Source organism: Paralichthys olivaceus, chromosome 21 (genome assembly GCF_024713975.1).
Source record: "Paralichthys olivaceus isolate ysfri-2021 chromosome 21, ASM2471397v2, whole genome shotgun sequence".
NCBI lineage: Eukaryota > Metazoa > Chordata > Actinopteri > Pleuronectiformes > Paralichthyidae > Paralichthys > Paralichthys olivaceus.
The window spans coordinates 6816809-6836201 of NC_091113.1; the positions used below are offsets into that span (position 1 = coordinate 6816809).

Below are 19393 nucleotides of genomic sequence, written 5' to 3' on the forward strand. Positions count from 1 at the left end.
CCATCCTTTTTTTAAAGAAAGAAATACCTTCACTTTTAACCCTTTCTCTGCTTTGGAAAGAGGCTCACTCCTGACCTCGATTTATGATTCATTTTTGTTTGATGTCTATTCTTGGAGTGTTATCTAAAATTGAAAAATGTAATAAAAAATAAAAAAAGCTAGACACAAAGGGAGAGAAGTCGGGCCTGCTGAGCATGTGCGTGTACGCATCCATCAGTGGACACGCACGTAGAAGACTATCTTCTTCAGTGCTTTGCCTTTTCTTGTAATGTGACCATTGTGGGTGCTGAATAGCTAGCTCATTAGCATAAGAATACAGCAGCACACACAGGGACTTAGCCAGATCATTATCTCTATATATTTATGTATACTTTGTTATTTCACTAGCCAGAACACATTCAAATGCTGATGAGGCCAGTCAGGCCCCTTTCCGAAGCCCTTCCAACATGTGCCCTCCTGAACTTCCCAATACACTCGCTCGTTTCCTGGGAGTCTGCAGGTTTTGTACAGGAATTTACAACAGTCACGTAAGAATTATAAGAAATAGTAGAATTAGTTATGAGGGGTTTAAAAATTATGAGAAATACCCAACAGAGTAGTTGCTTGTACCTCTTAAGATGTTTCAAATGACAGAAAAGAAAGTTTACACAAAAGATTATTTTAAACCTCAGAATAAACAGTTTTTTATTCCTAATAAAAATCATAATTTGCTGTTCATTCTTCAAAAGCTAAATCAAACACTTGACAAATAAATTCATTTAATCAGCAATTTTAAAATTTGATTGCTTTTAACAGATTATTTTTCTATCAGGATTTCTTTGCCATTTGATAGTGGAGAATGTGTTGTGTGAAACAGATCATTTCTGAGTAAAAAAAACACAAAGACAATAATGCACAAAACAAGCTCGACAATGCAGAACAAACAAATGCTCTGTGGTGATGAGGGGAACAAAACTAAAGAGTTTAGTCTCACTGCAGGAGTAGGCTGATGATCTAATGGTGGCCAACCTCTGGGATAATTGAAAAAAAAATCCCTAATTCATCTTCTACAATGTAATTCTGATCAAGGCCACAGCCAGATTCCACTGCAGGCTTCAAAAACGCAGAGAAAAGGCTAAATCGTCGATCGCTGAGAGCAAAGACACTTTCCCTTTCTGTCTGGCACACTCGCTCATTAGAAGCACTTAGGATGAGAGAAAGAAACTAAGTTTAATTGTGTGTCTGTATGGGAGCGAGTGTTTGTGTGAAGGCGGTGCAAACAGGGGTTAAAACATGTGTAAACACGGAGGTTTAACTATTAAGCAACATCCGTTAAGATGCAGTGTGAAGAGTTCTCCGTCTGTTCTCTGAGACTTTCTTATTAAAAAGCAAACGCTGAAAATACAGAGGAAAAACACAGACCCCATGATTCATAATATATTTCATAAATACTTCATGAATCCCCTCACCATATTTAAGCCAGTCTGGCAAAAAAAGAAAACATTGTCACCTATTCTAGTACCCGCTTGTCAGCACATCACTGGGGAGTGGGTGTCACATGTCACTTCTGGTTTACACCTCTGTGTGGGACAGGCTCGGTGCAAGGAAATCGGGGGTAGGACAGAAAGATGAACAGAAGGAAAAGTGATGGGGAGGTGGAAAGGGGAGTAAAAGAGAGGGAGGATGGGGGGAAAGGAGGAGGAAGGGTGTGTTATCATATCATCGCCCCATGTCTTTATATTTTCCCCCTTATTATCTTTGGCCCCCACTCACTCCAGTCACTCAATCACACAAGCCCCGAGGACAGCGAGGGGACCTGGGAGGGCCTTCGCTTCATGGCAGACTCAGCCAGACAAGCGTCTGAAAGCTATACTGATCGCTGTCAGTGTGTGTGGAAGTACAGCGACTTCGGAGGGGCCAGGAGAGATAAGCGAGAGAGGAAACGATTGCGTGGAAGGATAACGGCCAAATTTGCACACAAACCCCCCCCCCCCCCCCCCCCCCCCAAAAAAAAAACCTGTGCTCCAGGCGTAATGCAGATACCCCATCCATACAGACAAGTGTTAACATAAAGAGACGGAGAGGGAGTAGAGGGTTGATCTGCTTACAAATTATAGGCTACGTGATTTCTACAAGTCGACTGCTGCCGGAAGTCACCTTAGCACTTATTGTACAATGTAGGTAAATATTTTACGTTGTGATAATTTTTTACTTAGCTTAATTTCAGGTTATGTAAAAGTTAGGGTAACATCATTGACTTGCTGCTTTTGCACCATGGTTTTAGTTTCTTCCTCTAAAAGGATCAGTATGAATAACTTGAAATTCCTTTAAACTGTTGGGTTGAATATGCACAACTCAGTTACTTCCTAGAAAATAAGGTTGACAGGATTTGTAGACACTCCTATCAATGCTTAACTCCCATATTATCTGACTGACACCACTGCTGTTATGTTTAAGTAATAAATTGACCATTCATACTAACAAAAACAGACATTTTTAGCTTGAAAGACCCTTGGAATCAAAATGTGAACTGTAATTACAGTTTAATGATGTCAGTACATTATATCCATACATTTCAGTGCAGCTATACAGTAATCAGTGTCTCCTACATCAGTTAAACATTATCAATATTAATAAGAAGAATCAAACTATTGCACATATAGTATTCTGTTTTTTGTTTCTTTTCTTTCACATTTTTTCCTGACAATTATGAACATGGCACTTCTTCTAGAAAACAAAATTTTCTGTCCTTCTTGTGAACTGTCCTTCAACCCAGATTTGACCCACCGCCGCCTTTACGCCATCAAAACCATATAAAAACGGTTTCAACAAGAGTGACAAAAGGCTAATCCAAGAGCGAATCCCATCTTAGTGTCCATAAAGAGGACATGGAAAAGCCTCCAACGCCAAAAAACCCCACAAAGGGCTTGAGGAAGAAATACTATGCACAACAACTTCCAAATGAAAGATGTGATTCATAAGTAGAGAGGAAGATCTGTTTGTTTACATCTTAAATCTGCACTCGGCTCAGAGGAAATATAGGAGAAAAAAAATCCCCATCCAATTGAGAGAGTTCTTTTATGACTTTTTATGAGTGATTAGACTTTGGTGTCATTGATGGGTTGTTAAGCAACAAACCATGAAAAGAGTCAATCTGCCTTTACTCTGCTGTGTTAAATAAGAACAAGTAAGCTAAGGCAACCTAAGGCGATTTAAAGTGTCTAACATCCGACTAATGTTGGTCTGTCATGTTGTTGCTTGCAGGAGTCACTGTAATGAGGACAAGGGCCAAACAACCAGAGCCCTTCAAGATGGATTACAACAATTCATAATCACTACTAGTGCAGAAGTCTCTCATAATTATCAGCATTTCGTTTTTAAAAAATTACATTTATTAGCTTCTTAAGGCAAATAAACAACTTTCTGATATATGACTTTGCAAACTCTTGTGTCTTTTTAGGTTGTTGAATGAGCAAAAAATAATGAGTTTATGACCATTGTCTGCTAAAGTTGGACAGTCCCCGCAACCTTGAATCGTCCATGACCACTAATTAAAAAAAATGTTCCACATAAACACTCATGCAGTGAACTGAAGAGCCTCATCTTCCTCTGTTCGGCTTGGTTATATTTGGGGGGGGGGGGGGGGGGGGGGGGGGGGGGGGGGGGCGCTCTCCAAAACCATAATAAGATATTTGTATACTTTGAGTGAGGAGAAAACCACAGTTCAATCACTGAACTATGACCTGGAGCAGAACGTGTTCACATGAAGACGATACCCTTTACTTTACACTGCATTTCAAAAACACAAAAAATGTTAATTCATTGCCAATGATGAACACATTATCCGTGACCCTCAGATGCGGAAGCAAACAAAAACTCTGGGGTTTGGAAACAGACAAAAGTGGCTTGAGGAAAACTTCTTATAATATTCGTACTGGTAACTCAAACATGTAGCCCGAGCTGTAAAGTCAAGAGTCATCTATTGCTTTTTCTACAGTAGGTCAATTTATTCTAAAAGGGGACCAAATATAAATCTGATGTACACTGGTCTGCTTTAGTTAATTAAGAACGAAACACAGAAGAATGTTCCCATCTGATAAACATCCAATTTGGTCACTATCCATTGACAGGTTTTGCTTGAAAAAGTCCAATTCATTAAATAGAGCATTCAATGTCTAACACAATTGAAAACTACATCTCCAGAAGGTCACTTGATAAGCACTCATGAAACTGATATATCAAGGTAAAAAGAAGAAAAAAATGAAATCAGCACCAATGGCCTTTTCATTCCTTTCACCTCAGTTTACCTGGCAAATAAATTGTTCAATATTTCAGGGCTGGCTGAGTCTTTGGAAATGCATTAATTATCTCTCTGGGCAGACAGTAGGAGGCATTGCATCCAAAGGTTTTCACTGAAAGGAAAAGGCAGTCCTACTTGACCGTGACGGAAACTCCAAACAACACCCCGACAGACAATCAGAAATTAGAAAGGGAGAGTTGTATCCCTGTGACAGTTGGCCTCGCAATTGAATATCAGAAAACACAAGCGGGAGCAATAATGAAATAAATATAGATTTGAATGAGTCGTAATCTCAAACTGAATAGGCTTATTTTGAAGTTAAGTGTACTTCGGGTGAATCAAAATTTGACCGCATTACATATTTCACATCTTGTTGTAAGTTGAATAATACAACCTGACATCATATTTACAAATCTCATATAAAGAAGGATTAATTACACCTTAATGCATTTCAAAAGGATCGCTGCTGCATGGTGATGAATTACATCTTCATGGTCCTTGATGAAACGGTAATACAGCACATTACAACAAATTAACAATACATTTCATTTCAGTCAATATTAGAGTTGGTTTTGGGGAATAAATTGTTCTACATGGTCCCCAAAAAAGAGACTGAACAATAAACGAAACTGCCTTGACCATTACCAGCATGCATTCCCACTAAATGACAGAAAAATGTTAAGTATTCTGCAATGAAACTTGCCAGAGCTTGATATTTTATTTCCACAAATGAACCTTAATCAGAGTCGAGGATCCTCAGACACAAAGACCCTAACATTTGGAGTACAAGAGCTTTATAGTTACCGAACAGACAACAAAAAGTGAACTCACCTCACGAAACAAGATAACAATTTCATTCACATTTTGTTTTGCTTTCTCAATTAACGTTCAGAGCATTGGAAGAGACAACCAAAAGAAAATACACAATTCAGGAAAGCAGTCTATGAGGCACTTTGTGTGAAATGGATTTTTAACCACAAGGACATTTTGGTGACATTTTTTCCAGTTTCAATTACACAGCATAAAGGATGAGGTTAGGCAAAGCAATAAGTGGAAGGATTTATCATAGCGAGTCCACTTATACATTAGAAAGGCAAAGTAATTGGTAAATGTGCCCAATATTGTCCTTGTCATGTACCTTAGGTCGTGGAAAATTCTTAGAGCAACACCGCCATCTGCTGCAAAAAGAGATGAACAACCACACCAACAAACGCACTCAAAAGTTAATGCAACACACAAATCATCTGAGTTCAGATTAAAACTGCAGGTTTTAATGAAGGGATACGGAAATATAAAGCAGATTTAAATTTCAGTTCATCAGTACTCAAGACAACTCAAAACTGAGCTGTCGAGTGATTTCATTGAATTCAGGTATGAACTTTTTAGGTTCTCGACCGACCACAAGTTTTTTCAGCTCTGTTTTATCAATGACACAGTGATACAAGGGCTGCAACTTAATGATCATTGTCATTTTTGTAGTATCCTCATCATTCCCTTCATTCCCACTTTCATAAAAGTGAAAAGTTTTAAAGATAGTGTCATAAAGCCCAAGGAGATGTCACAAGGGTTCCTCCGTTTTGGCTAAACAATCGTCAAAAATCCAAGGATGTACTTACTATCACATAAGATCGATAGAAGCAGCGAATATTGACAAATGACAAACTGCAAATATAAAAGGTTGACATTTGTTATTAAGAAAAGTAAAAAACTTTCAACGATCAAAATAGTTCACAATATATGTCTGTTGATCAACTGAGGCAGTCACTGACTTTGTATTGTAGTTCTCATCTTTAAATGCTTGTAGATCATTTTAACTGCAGGTTCAATGAAGTCTGAAATCGTTCCTATTCATTCCCATTTACTGAGCATATTCAACCGAACCATATTGAATCAAGCAATATGACAAACTAGAATAACACCCGATAGAGTGCAGACCTTTGCAAAGGTCCCTTAAATTAAATCAAGCAGCACCTAATTGTACACACTCTTAGACATGAGTCCCCTTTTTTCATTTAGATCCATGAATTATTCCCAAAGGAACTGGTGAAAACTTCCCAGACCCATTCATCATCCCTCCACTAGGTTTCCTGATAATCTTCCTAGTTTTTGTGCAATGCTGCCAACTATCAGACAAACAAGATGAACACAACAGATGAAAACAAACCTCTTCGATTGGAGGTAAAAACATCTTTAAAAGGCCAAGAAACGACTTTTATATTTAAAATATTTGCGGACAATAGAAAACAGCAGGACAAACAAAAACACCTTCATCTCTGAGCCAATGTTGGTTTGAAAGCTTAAAGCTGACATTACATCATGCCCATGTCACCACACATCACACATTTACACCGAGCGTGGTGCAGACTTTGAGTCACATTGTCAAAATGGGATTGTATTCTGTGCGACACAGCAGACATCTGTGGACCCCCGCCTTCCCCACTGGGACAGACCAAGCGTGGTCCTTTGAAGGCGGTGGCTCTGTTTACCCGATATATTTCATTAAATTAAGCTTACGTGTGGCCTCTTCTTTGCCTGATCAAAGCCACGGCTAAGAGCCATGCCATTCTGCATTCCCAACTTGAACAAGCTGAGGCCATCAAATAGGATTTTCATTGTCCTGTCTAATTTTTTTAACACTCTGACTGAAACTTCTTTCTGGTCAGACTGACATCCCCTTTGGCTGCTACGATGCCTGTTTGTCATGGCCCAGCACCGTTTAGAGTCCCACTGTCCCCTCCATTATCGCAATGAAGCTGTCAGCCAATCCGACAAAGCAACGTCTCACATATGCACCTTCGGGATGCCTGTGTGATAAGTTGTCTTCCTGGATGAAATGGCTGGGTTGCCGAGGTCGACTCGGGCCCTGTCTGGAAAGGAGCAGAAATGAGGTCTCAAGCTGGCACACCGGTGGTAGACAGACTTCAAACCACGGGTGAATGGGAGGATGAGAGAGCAGGTTAAGGGGGGAGACACCCGTGGGAGGCCAGTAGGGGGTGGGGTTGGGTAGTGAGGGAGTGGAAAGACCTTGATATCCACAGAAAGCACAACAAAGCCGGAGCTTTTTACATTAAAAAGAAAGGAGATTGCCTTTTTTCCACTCGACGCCTTTCGAACCGAGTGTCATGTCCTCCCTAGGCCTGCAGGAAGTGAGAGGCTGAGCTCGGCTATAGCATTTGGCACATCTGAGGCACATCTGAGGGGGCTGAAGTTCTTGCCGTCTGAACACTTGCCTCAGATTTGCAGGAGACCAGACGTACTAGATGTTACTGTGCGAAGTGGATGATCCTAGTTTAAATGTGCACTGATCTGACCGTACCACACATGGAGGTGTAAAAATGAATATTACAGTCAAACTGAGCAGTCACAGTGTGAAGCAGGCCGATATTCTCTTATTCTTTATGCAGTAAGACAATGCTGCTGCTCCTTCCTGCTACAGCCTCTGGATTTTGAGGCATGACACACACAACTTGCATTCAGTCTGTCAAGCATGGACTAATATATAAATAAGAATTAAGATGTTTAGTTTTTAAGTGTGAGTGGGTGAATGCCAAGTTTCTCAATTTTAAGAAACACTCTTGCCCTCAAGATGGGAATAAAAAGGAAAAGTATTGAAAATTAGCGGCAGCATCAGCCACAGCAGGTGTTAAGTGCTTGATGATTACGCGCGGTAAGTGTGGGGAGAAGAAAAGTTAAAGATTAATAACCAGCCAATTAAATGCCCATGGTGAGGAAAGCAAACTGTCTTGGCACGGAGATCTCCTCTGTGATCTCAGTTAGCACATCTCAGTGGTGTGCTCGCAGATCACTAGCGCGATATCTCCATCCACACAGCTTGTTTGTGCACGTCTGCTTGTTTGTTCTGCTTCTGGAATAGTGAGGGACCGGGGGAGGATGTTATATTTCTAAATTTAATTCAATAAAAGGTTTTCAAAAGCATATAGCGGTTAATGATATTCGATACTGATCAAACGTTTGAGATAACGATCGGGGTGAAATATGGGAGACTCATGGAGCCTATTTTACATAATGTTTAGAAGAATATTCAGGTCAGATTCAAGTTAGTCACATATTGGTGATTCCATTTCATGTGTATGTGATTCTCACAACTTTAATTTCATTTTATAGCAAAGAATTCTGATTGTAATGTCTTTACTTTGAAAATTATGCATTTTTTAATAATCACTGTTATCAATTTCTACTGATCTTTAGCGATGTGAGAAAAAACGCCCAGGCAAGGCAGAGAAAAACTTTAAATTGGAGCCAGAACCTACACCTTGGATCCATTTCAAGGTTTTGAGAAAAGTTTGTAGATTATAAGAAAACCACATTGAAACACCAAGGTTAAATTCTGCTCCTGTCCCAGGCCAGCCTTTAGAAAATCTATTTAAAAGTTCTTTCAACATCCAATTCAGTATTTACTTCTATGACCCTATAGGTCTGAGGTTGTGGATTCATTTCACATTTGATTTGTGGAATGACTTGTCTGCTCTTGAGCTCAAGGTCAACAGCTTTCACACTGTGGGTTTACTATCATGTGAGCTCTAGCACAACAAAACTGAAGAGCAGAAGAGAGACAAAAATAAAGATATCATTAAAGATACTTTCTGCAAGGTCAAGATCTGAATACAAAGAAAATGTTTTAAAGACATTTACATCAGGATAAGAAGAAAAGACACACACACAAAAAAATGAACCATTAGCGATAAATAATTACTGAATTCCATCACGTTATTGATTAGGTGGAGTACCTTGAGATATTGGTAGCCAACATTGTGAACTATAGCAAGTGACCCAGAAGACTGCTGTGTTCATTAAGCTTTGATATAGGCTAGAGATCAAGTCAAGACGTACAGCGATTTATGAATTACTAAACAAGGCCAGAGTCTGCAGCAACAACAAAAACACACACAACCTGTTCTCGATAGGCATCGCTTTCAAGTTCAAATACAAACAGTGAATTAACCTCGGTGGATGCGCCACTGAGCTTCAGCATTGGTTTGTTTGTGTGTTTGTGTGTGTGTGTGTGTGTGTGTGTGTGTGTGTGTGTGTGTGTGTGTGTAGTATGTTATGTTAAATAAATATATATACTGGGAGTCACACTTTGTCATACATTTCAATGTTGTGCATTATTACTTCAAAGTTATGATGATAATTTAAGATTTAATGACGTGTTGAAATACTTACAAAGTCTTTCTCCAGCTTCTCCATTTCCTGCTTGTAGCTCTTCAGCCTGCTGTTGTACATGGCTCGACTCTGGACGGGAATCTCCCGCACCTCCAGGTCCATCTGCTCCAGCTGAAACGCACAGTTCACTCACTTAATTTAACAAACTTTTTTATGAGTGAACACTTCAGCATATGATGTATGATATAGGAATACAAAACATTACAAAACTTACAGAGTTCATCTTTATGTAAATTTAGTTGTGTGAAGGAACTTTTTATGAGAATCATTGTCATAGTACTCATGAAAAGATGCAAAAACAATCTAGGTCTCCCTTTTCTCTAAATATCATTATGTCTCTTTCCATCAACACAATAATGTAAATGTTTTATTTGCATTTTTGTGTCTCGCAAAAAAAGTTTCCATCTATGATAAAAAACAGAGATGCTCAGGACAACTTTAAAACATTAAACCTTTTGAAATAAGTTTGTTCAACAGCATTAATTTCAATTTGATCCAGTGCTGATGGTAAAAAGAAATGCCTCCTGCTCGCGTCACTCAGCTGTGATAAAAGTTGCGACAGTGGAAGTCTGTTCTGTAAATACAATTCACAATCAACTATGAGGGCGTCTACAATGCAGCGACGTGTACAGGCGCAACAATGTCACAGTGAATGAAGTAAAAGTACATTTGATTCATGGCGAGACAGGTCTCTCTGTGGCGGATTTGGAGGAAACTAATCACCGTGACATAACAAGACAAGTGCGACAACAATTTGTCTCTGTCAGGTGACTTTGCTCATTTTTAAACAGCAACATGAAGACTCCCACCTCAAGATAATGGCTTGAAATGTGTCATGGGGTGTCACTTAAAAGCAGATTACGGGAAAGCAATCGTGTGAGGAGGAAGCCTCCGTTCCGCCACGTGAAGTGTGTGTGCGTGTGTCTGCATGTCATGTCACCACGATACAGGTGCTGTTGTCTGGTGCCAGTGAAAATTGTCTCCTCCCTCTTTCCACAAATTCATTATTTAGGAAATGGGAAGAGGAGAAAATTACTGATCAAAGACGTACCAACTCTCTGACTTCTTCAAGCTGTTTGTCGACATTTAGAACCAGCTGCGTCTTCTCCTCTGAAAGGGAAAAAAAACAGCAACATATTGATCAGCCGACAGAGGAACAGCGATTCATGACAACAACCCAACTCCCCCACAACAGGGGAAGAGACGGGGGAGAGGGAAAGAAAGAGGCTGGGAGAAAACAACACACGAGGACACATTTGAAGATATATTTACACATTCTCTCCACACGACAAGCCAACATTTGATGTCTCTTAGTTATTGGCGTCTATGAGGCCTTTGTTGGTTTCTGTTGAGGAGCAGTGAGACGCCTCGTGCCAACTCAAAGGGAAGGGAGGTGTCAGCTTTGCTCACTTGCCAGAAGTATGAGTCCCACTCAGAATGACTAACACGCCGCTCTGCACCTCACCCCATGGCTGCTCTTGCACATTACCCATTGAAACTCATTAGGACTGGCGAGAGTTCCAAAGAAGCGTGTAGACTAGAGTTCATCCCACTGTTATTTAAGGACACAACATGCCGCTTAATTTCCTTACATACAAGAACTGGGCTTTGTTCTGAAATTAGCTCTTTGCCATGAAAGTAAACCTCATGAAACGTAAAGGTTTGATTTGATTGTACAACAATCGAGCGTCAACATATTTTTAAAATGAGAAAATTGATTAAAATCTGTGACATACATAAAGAAAATTGCTTTAACCTATAATCTAGATATTTTAGTGAGGCACTCACTATATTTACACGGACACTAATATTCCAATATTAACCCAATCAAGACAATAGTCTGATTTTCTGATTACCTAAACCCAAAGTTCATACTGATCCCAGGTCCCAGGGGCCAGCATTACCTTTCACCAGTCTGAAAATTCATTTTTAAAACCCATGTCACCAACCTCACAACCTAGTAAACAGCCAGAGGCGATTCACGCAAGGGTGAGATGGTGCTTCCTCACGCAAACACAAGCCCAGGCCAGAGGGCTGTGAAATATATATGGATTATTATATAATCCATATATAGACTACAGCTTGCAGAAATATGGCAATAACAAAAAAAGTAGGGTTTGGCAATTTCTTTTAATTTGTTTTATGAAAAAAGTTCCAGATTGGAGTTGCAATGATTTACATGTAGAGTCATTCCATGAGCACACAAAGGTGTTTTATGGAACAAGGCCTTTTTTAGTGTATTCTTATTCAAATATTCCTTGAACCTCAGTTTTTGGTGAATGGCAACAAATAAATATATAAATACACATTCATTTGACTGTTATATGAATGAAGACGGTCATGGACATTTTGTCCCACACGCCATGGCCATTATCAGCAATTGTGCACATGTGAAATAAAGACATACAACAACAGCAATGACAAAAGCCTTTTGTCTGGAGCAATATTAACGTATTAAAATGAGGGGCTGTAAAACCCCAGGCAAAATTCGGCTACTTCAGGAAGAAAAGCCAGAGGGACTTAAGAAAGGAAGAAAAGAAAAACGTTAACGAGGAGGAAGGGAATTGAAATTCAACTATAAACTATTCTGTTGGTGGCAGAAAACATAGAACAGGCACTTATGGTTTCTGGCTTTGTACATATTCATACCGGCTTACTCTGACACAGTTAACAGATGGTGAGAGGAAGCAATGTGGAATTACTCTGTGGAATGGGCTGCCATGAATCTTCAAAGATGCCAATTGCAAACCAGAAATATTCAGTCAACCGAGGTTTTTGTGAGAGCAAGTGGCCTTTGAAAAACCAATGTGCCAGTGTGAGCCTTGAGTAGAAGATTAGCATCCTCACTAGGGGTTAGATGCAGATTTTAGCAATCAACACTAAAACTAGTAGAGTCAACTAGATGTAGACATTACAGCTACAATCACAACTACAGTGGCTTATGTGCAAAATGTTGATGCTGGATGATTATCTAAATATGCAACGACACATTTCTCTCTGGAAAATCCCAATGGAATTTAAAATAGAACTGTTTAGCATGGGAATTGAAAACTGACTATCTGTCATTTTTACATAATTAGATCAATTTAGGCTTGTTGACTATTTTACCTCCACTTCCAACTGGGATAAGTAAGTTTTAGAGGATCAACAAAACATTTTGACAAGAAACTGACAGTGATATCAGTGCATCAACTCAACTAGACTGAATTTGTCTGAGGAAAGCTACTGGAGTCTAAAGGATATACCAGCTTTCAGTGAACTGTAATCAGCTGCTATTATTTTTCTAATTTGAGACTTACATAGGAAGGTATGTAGCTGGATGGACTGTAAATTATAATGTACAGTAAAATAAAAAGGAAGTATTTTTCAGCCCTACATCCTCTTTGCCCTTTAAAAGCTGTGCCTGCTGCCACCCTTGTAATGGATCTGCTTCAACTTGGTGGCATGGGTGTGCGGCTACACCTTTTCATCATTATTGATTACTGTCGTGGTTTTCCCGATGTGTATTTGTGTCACAATGTGAAAGAGATTTATCCTTTTAATGAATAATGGGATTCTGAGTGGAAATAAATCACATTGATCATACATGCTCATTGTCATCCTGATGTTCGCTCCCTATATTGATGTCTTTCTTCAAAGTAGATTTACTCTGGTTTATATGTGATGGACATAAATTAAAGACGTTGCCTCAATATACGATTAATGCTTAGCATATTGTTTACTACATTCATGGCAACAAAGCGTCCATATAAAACAACCTAAAATATTTATGAATCACCACTACATGACCAACAATCTGCTCTTTACATGTTTGCAATGTTCATCAGACACAGCTATGTGAACTCAGACACCGAATCAACAACACAATACTAGAACAAATCCCTGCATTTAAAAACTAATCAAACAAAACAGAGCATGTGGACGCCCGGTCACTACGCTGACATACAAAGTGTATTGTCCTTCTTCTTTCCATCTATTGTTTAAACCGACGTATTAGATTTCACAGTAACTGGGGTAGAGCCTGTTCAAACATTTATTGGACAGAGGGAAGATGAGCAACAAGCTCATTCACACCTATGGCCATTTTATCATTCACCAATACATGTGGCACGCAGTGCTAAAAGAAACCATGTCATCAGACCTTTGGCGAAGCAGACAATGTACATGTCAAGGCAGGAAAAGCACATGTGTATAGAATAACATTAACAATGGCTATCCTCAGTTTATGTGTCTCTCTGAGACAGCATGCACAATACAAGAGCCCTGAGACTTACATATAACTCAAATACAGTCACGATTAATGTTATTCCTGTTATTATATAAAGTCAGTGTGTTTCTTTCCATACAGGTCTGACCTGAGAAAAATACAGTGGTCTTCAATGACAGTAACTATAAACAACAGGGACTAGAGGCTTAATTTCTCTTTTAATACTTCCATTGTTAAAGATAGCGGCTTGACAGAGCAGGTGCACCTTAACTAAAGGAAAACACAGTATGTTATTTGTCATTAAAACCAGTGTTTCACACTGAATTACATACATATCAGACAAACCCAGACAACAACAGGTGAGCTGGTTATTCCACACACCACTATAAGAACACTGTAGGTTGAATGAAGCATTGTACCCAGAAGATAAACAGCTATATTGTTGAAAAGTGAGGTAAGGTAAGCTACACCTGCTACCGTTAGCTTCCAAGCTAAGCTGCCAGCTAGCCGCAGCTAAGCGGTTCCAGCTAATAAGCTCGACCCGTCTTACCTCCGCCCAGTTTGGGAACTCTTCCGATTTTGTTCGTTATCTCTGCCGTGACGGTCGCGAACTCCTGCTCGTATGCTTCAAAGTCTGAAGACATGTTGGAGAGTAGACAGGCTGAGGTTGACACTTAGCTCAGGATAATAACAACACGGCTCGAATGGAGTCCCTTCCTTGAGTCGCAGTGAAATATGCCCGGTGGAGACCTGAACTTTGTTTTTATTTTTTTCCGACACTGCAAACGGTCCCAAGCAAGCGGGTGGAAAATACCGCTCGGTTATTATGTTTTTATTTATTTGATTATTTTTGGTAAAATAAATTCATTCACAGTTCTGTCAGTGAATATATTGTTTCATTAAATGCTGTCCTCTTCGGGGTGATAGTTTCTGAAGGACCATGATCAACGTTCCTCCTCAAGAAAAACAACAAGGAAGTGAGCAGGTTAGTCTTTTACATTTATTTTGTCTTCCTCCTTTTAAATCTTTCACGAACTCATCAGTAAACATTTGTTTGACTTTCACTAAACTGTATTAACTGTGTTTATGTTCATCTTGTGGCCACAGCCCAGTCGGACACGTTAGTCTTGACAAGCTGGTGAACAGGCTAGCTAACTAGCTAGCCTGTTAGCCCTGTTGCTAAAATCAATAAAACACGTTTAGCCAAATGTATCGTCACGTATTATTATTAACCCCCACTTGTCTGGCGTGTGATTGACATAGACTGTTCTCAAGATAACATGTTGCATGTGATGGTTTTCACCGTGTTGCAGTGTTTTCTTCCGGATGTGGAATTAGCTAGCTTGGTGTCATAAGCTAATTATACCCAGAGTCTCTGTTGAGCGAGTTAAACGCTGTGGATTTGACTTGTAGAAGTGATCTCATGTGCTAATCACGTTTGTTGTGTCCCTACCGATTAGTCCCCTGATGGTGAAATACAGTTGTGATCGATAAGATAATGTGAAATACAAAAACATAAAGATTACAATAGAAACAAGAGGGTGAAATACTATAAACATGCTGATGTTACGTTAACGTGGTAATATTTCATCAACAGCAGGGCTCAGCGGGAAAAAAATCATTTTCTCAATATAATTTTCATCAATAGCAATAAAAAAAACCTCAGTATATATATATATATGATGCTTATGCACAATGAGGAGGTAAAACACATCATGGTTGTCATTTTCTAGCTCAGATTTGTGAGTGTTTGTCATTTTAAACCACAGCACTAACACAAGATCCAAGATCGGTCTTAAAAAGCGATAAGAATGTAATTGAGAAAGTGCCACATGACTTTTGGAACTTAAAATATTTCACAGTTAAACAACTTGAATGTAGCGAGATGGTTCTGCCCTGAAAAGTTGTATCAATGGTTCTGATGTTTTCTTTTCTTTTAATTTTCACTCTTTGTGTCCTAGATGGGGAATCTGAGTTTGTCACAAGGATAGTGTTTATCCGACAACTGGCAGGAGAGGATGCTGCTCTTTGCCACGGCAAAGAACAATGGGACACGGAGAGCCCCAGTGATACAAGACCAGGCCAGTTGCCGGCTACTCAGAAGACGAGAAAAAATATGTGCATCGTCCCCACCGCTGTCATTGCAAGATAGCAGAGGAACACATTAACACATTGTTAAACTTGGTCAATACATTTCAGGACTCAACTGACCAACATATTGGTTCTAGACGTGTGGCAAAAAAATGAACTTCCTGTCTACTTTTGTGACATTTGAGAACCTCCATGAGGTTCGGAGATTGTGCCACTGGGGACCAGTCATAGCCCTGTCTGTCATTGCTATATGCTCCACCATGGCAATTGTGGACTCCATTATCTGGTACTGGCCCCTGGACACTACAGGAGGAAGCATTAACTTCATCATGCTCCTCAACTGGACGGTTCTCATCCTCTACAATTACTTCAATGCTATGTTTGTTGGACCTGGAAACATCCCTCTGGGATGGACACCAGTAAGAACAATGCTCTATTACCTTTTTTACCCACGTCTGTTGAAAAAATTGTAAAGAACAGTTCAATACCATGTAATGCAGAGTGAAACCATTTAATATTTGGAAAGTTGCATCAGATATTTTTGTCATCTGTTCATCCCAAAACAGGAGAATCAACAGGAAACCCAGTACCTACAATACTGCAGAGGGTGCCAGGGGTACAAGGCCCCCAGATCCCACCACTGTCGCAAGTGTAACAGGTAGTTGTATTTTTTAAGTAATAAAGGGTCTAATCTCACATATGAGATGTACTCTAAGAATATAAGATCACAGAGATGGAGCCATGACCACGAATAGATGAGTTTTCTACAGCAAGAAACTACAGCTGAGTCATGGTTGTGCATCTTCTCCTCCCACAGGTGTGTGATGAAGATGGACCACCACTGCCCTTGGATCAACAACTGCTGCGGCCACCACAACCATGCCTACTTCACCAGCTTCCTGCTGCTGGCTCCTCTGGGCTGCTCGCACGCTGCCTTTATCTTTATTATGACCATGTACACGCAGCTATATGAGAGGGTTAGTAGTCTCCTTACCCCACTTAACGTGCTTTTGTCAAGGCAAAGTTACCCGGTTTATTTTACCAATTGATACAGAAATTGCCAGACACATCAAGATCTGTTATTTGTCCTCACTGCAGATTTCATTTGGCTGGAGCACTGTGAAGATTGACATGAGTGCCGTGCGTCAGTTTCAGCCCCTCATGCCCTTCAGCGTGCCTGCCTTTGCTGCCACACTCTTTGCCTTAGGCTTGGCACTGGGTACCACTATTGCGGTCGGCATGCTTTTCTTCATACAGGTAAAGGTTGTATTGGTGCTTTTCAAAATTTACACATGCTGAGCTCACTCTGGAAAACACTGATAATGTCATTTTCTGTCTTTCAAAGAAAAAGAGAAGCAAAATGTTTGGGCTGTATTTTTGACCTATCCTAAATCCCAGAGTTATTTATAAAAGAAAAGTCTTCTCTGGTAATCAAAACAGTCTTTCCTTTTCAGATGAAAGTCATCTTTCGAAATAAGACCTCGATCGAGTCGTGGATCGAGGAAAAGGTCAGAATGTCTCAGTGACTTTATGTTGACATTTTGTGATGTTAGTTTAATTTAAATTTGCTTACTCAAGAATACTCTAGTGCTTTTTTATCTTCACAGTATTTCAGGATTATATTTTGTCAAAGTTCTTTAAATCAAAAGTGTCATCTGTGACCACCCAGGTTTCAGAATCATCTGTTAGTACAATGTGGTTCACCGAGTACTGAAACATGACACCACCACACCCACCTGATCCCATTCATTATATATTTTCCACTAGGCCAAAGACAGAATACAGCACTACCAAACAGGGGAGGAGTTCATCTTCCCCTACGACCTCGGCAGCCGCTGGCTGAACTTCAAGCAAGTGTTCACATGGTCAGGGACGCCCAAGGGGGACGGCATTGAATGGCCAGTCCATCCCAAGTGTCACCAGCACACCTTAACTGTAGGTTTGGGTTTTTGTTTTGTCTTTTACTCCCCTCATTTGATAGTGGAATGTATTTTATGTAAATGATAAGTTATGATAAATCTGTAGAAATCGCTCTGCTTTTAGACCAGTATCCACTGTGAGTAGTCAGACCCTGCTTTACATTTCATGATAAGCAGTGAGATAAAAGTTGCATTGTTGATTAATTGTGTTCTTCCCTTCTGAACAGATTGAGCAACTGAAGCAGAAAGCTGATAAACGAGTAAGAAGTGTAAGTACCTGCCAGATCTGTATTGTGACACCCATGTGGGGTTGAGTTACAGAAAGCACAGACACACAAAGAGTAGGATTTAGACTGGAATGGCAAGACTCTACTTGACTTTTACCTCCCCATTTGTGTCATTTAATAAGAACCTGTGCCATGCAAGTATGACCAGTTTTTAGTGCATGACTCATAAACACACATCCTGTATTGATCTTGTATGAGTTTAGTGTTTGAGCTGTAGAATAACCACACATCCTGTATGACTCGGCCAGCAGGTCCAGTACCAGGCAGTGGAGCACTACAACGGAGCTTGCTGCCCTCTCAGCAAGGGTCTCCAAACATTTTTCAGAACCCCCTGCACCGAGGAGCCCAGGATCCCGCTCCGCAAGGGGGACACCATCCTAGCCACCCGCGGCACCAAGTAAGTTCATTCATTCATTCACCAAAACTATTGTTTTTGCCTCTGTGAATTCTCTGCTTACATTTGTTTTAATTCTCTGTAGGTGGTGGATGTATGGAGACAAGGTTTTGAATGAGGAGCAAATGAGAGGTAAAAATGACTGTGGGATTTACAAATGCTTTTGCTCTTGTTTGATTAATGTTTTTAAATTCACACTTAAAACTAAAAATGGCCATTTCTTTCTGTTTTGTCGTTCCAGGGGGGGAGCGTGTAAGGGGATGGTTTCCAAGGCGATGTGTGGAGAAGTGCCATTATGACACAGCTGCCAGCGATAGCACCAGCGAAAAGAAAGTAAATTAATGTATTTCAACTGGCTTTATGTAGAGCAGGGGAGTTCAACTGAACAGAAGGCGTCCGTCTGTATTCATAAGCACGCATCCACTGAAGATGTCATGCCTGAAGCTGCAGGCTCACCATCAAGAATTGCATAGTTTGATTTAAAATTTCTCCCACATTTCAAGACCAACTTTCATTTTTTTTTTAAGGTTCATCGTTCCCTAAATCTTACCGAGCACTTTGCTATCAATTCACATCTTAAACAGAAGGACTCGTCCCCCAGGGTTCAGTTTGACTCCTCTGACCAAAAGTGAAACCCAGCAAGAGTCTTAATTTCCAATAATTGCCACCAGGCTTTAATGTGACTTCATTGTGGTGACTTTTTACTTGAATATGTTGTGTTTACTGGTTGATGTCCTTTTTTGCTATATATGCAAATGCCTCTGCCCAGCTAACCCCAGGGCTCCGTCATGCAACTCTTTCTACAGTATGGAGATAACACGGAATTTCTTTTTATTATTTTTGTAAAAACGAAATGTCGGCCTCAAAGTATAAATTAAAAAAAGAAACGTTCAAGAGTTGTTGTTTTTTGTCTCTTATAATAACAGGTAGAAAGTAATTTATTTATGTTGGGGCTTGTTACCAAATATTTGCACAACATGAGTCATAATTATTATGCATCCATTGAACTTCGTGCACACACCCTGAGGATAT

The 19393-nt window shown here is 39.9% G+C and overlaps 2 protein-coding genes across 6 annotated transcripts in view; one reads left to right on the plus strand and one right to left on the minus strand.

Annotated features, from left to right (window-relative positions):
• vti1a (vesicle transport through interaction with t-SNAREs 1A) overlaps nt 1–14361 on the minus strand; it is a 104455-nt gene extending 90094 nt beyond the window's left edge. For all 4 annotated transcript variants that reach the window (XM_020083232.2, XM_020083235.2, XM_020083231.2 and 1 more), the window contains exons 1-3: nt 14221–14361; nt 10515–10573; nt 9464–9574 (exon numbers count right to left, since the gene is read on the minus strand). In XM_020083232.2, the coding sequence (XP_019938791.1) occupies nt 9464–9574; nt 10515–10573; nt 14221–14314 (264 nt within the window). In that variant the 5' untranslated portion in view covers nt 14315–14361. The remainder of the gene's footprint in view (nt 1–9463; nt 9575–10514; nt 10574–14220) is intronic.
• A 153-nt stretch (nt 14362–14514) lies between these two features.
• Nucleotides 14515–19255, plus strand: zdhhc6 (zinc finger DHHC-type palmitoyltransferase 6). Of its 2 annotated transcripts, none has more exons than XM_020083229.2 (11): nt 14515–14655; nt 15632–16180; nt 16328–16419; nt 16579–16738; nt 16860–17018; nt 17216–17269; nt 17529–17696; nt 17908–17949; nt 18216–18364; nt 18447–18493; nt 18603–19255. In XM_020083229.2, the coding sequence occupies exons 2-11, from the start codon at nt 15914–15916 to the stop codon at nt 18701–18703; spliced, it is 1239 nt and encodes a 412-aa protein (XP_019938788.1). In that variant the 5' UTR covers nt 14515–14655; nt 15632–15913; the 3' UTR covers nt 18704–19255. The 2 variants fall into 2 exon arrangements, with proteins under 2 accessions (XP_019938788.1, XP_019938789.1); XM_020083230.2 differs by having other exon boundaries at nt 18219–18364.
• The last annotated feature ends 138 nt before the right edge of the window (nt 19256–19393 follow it).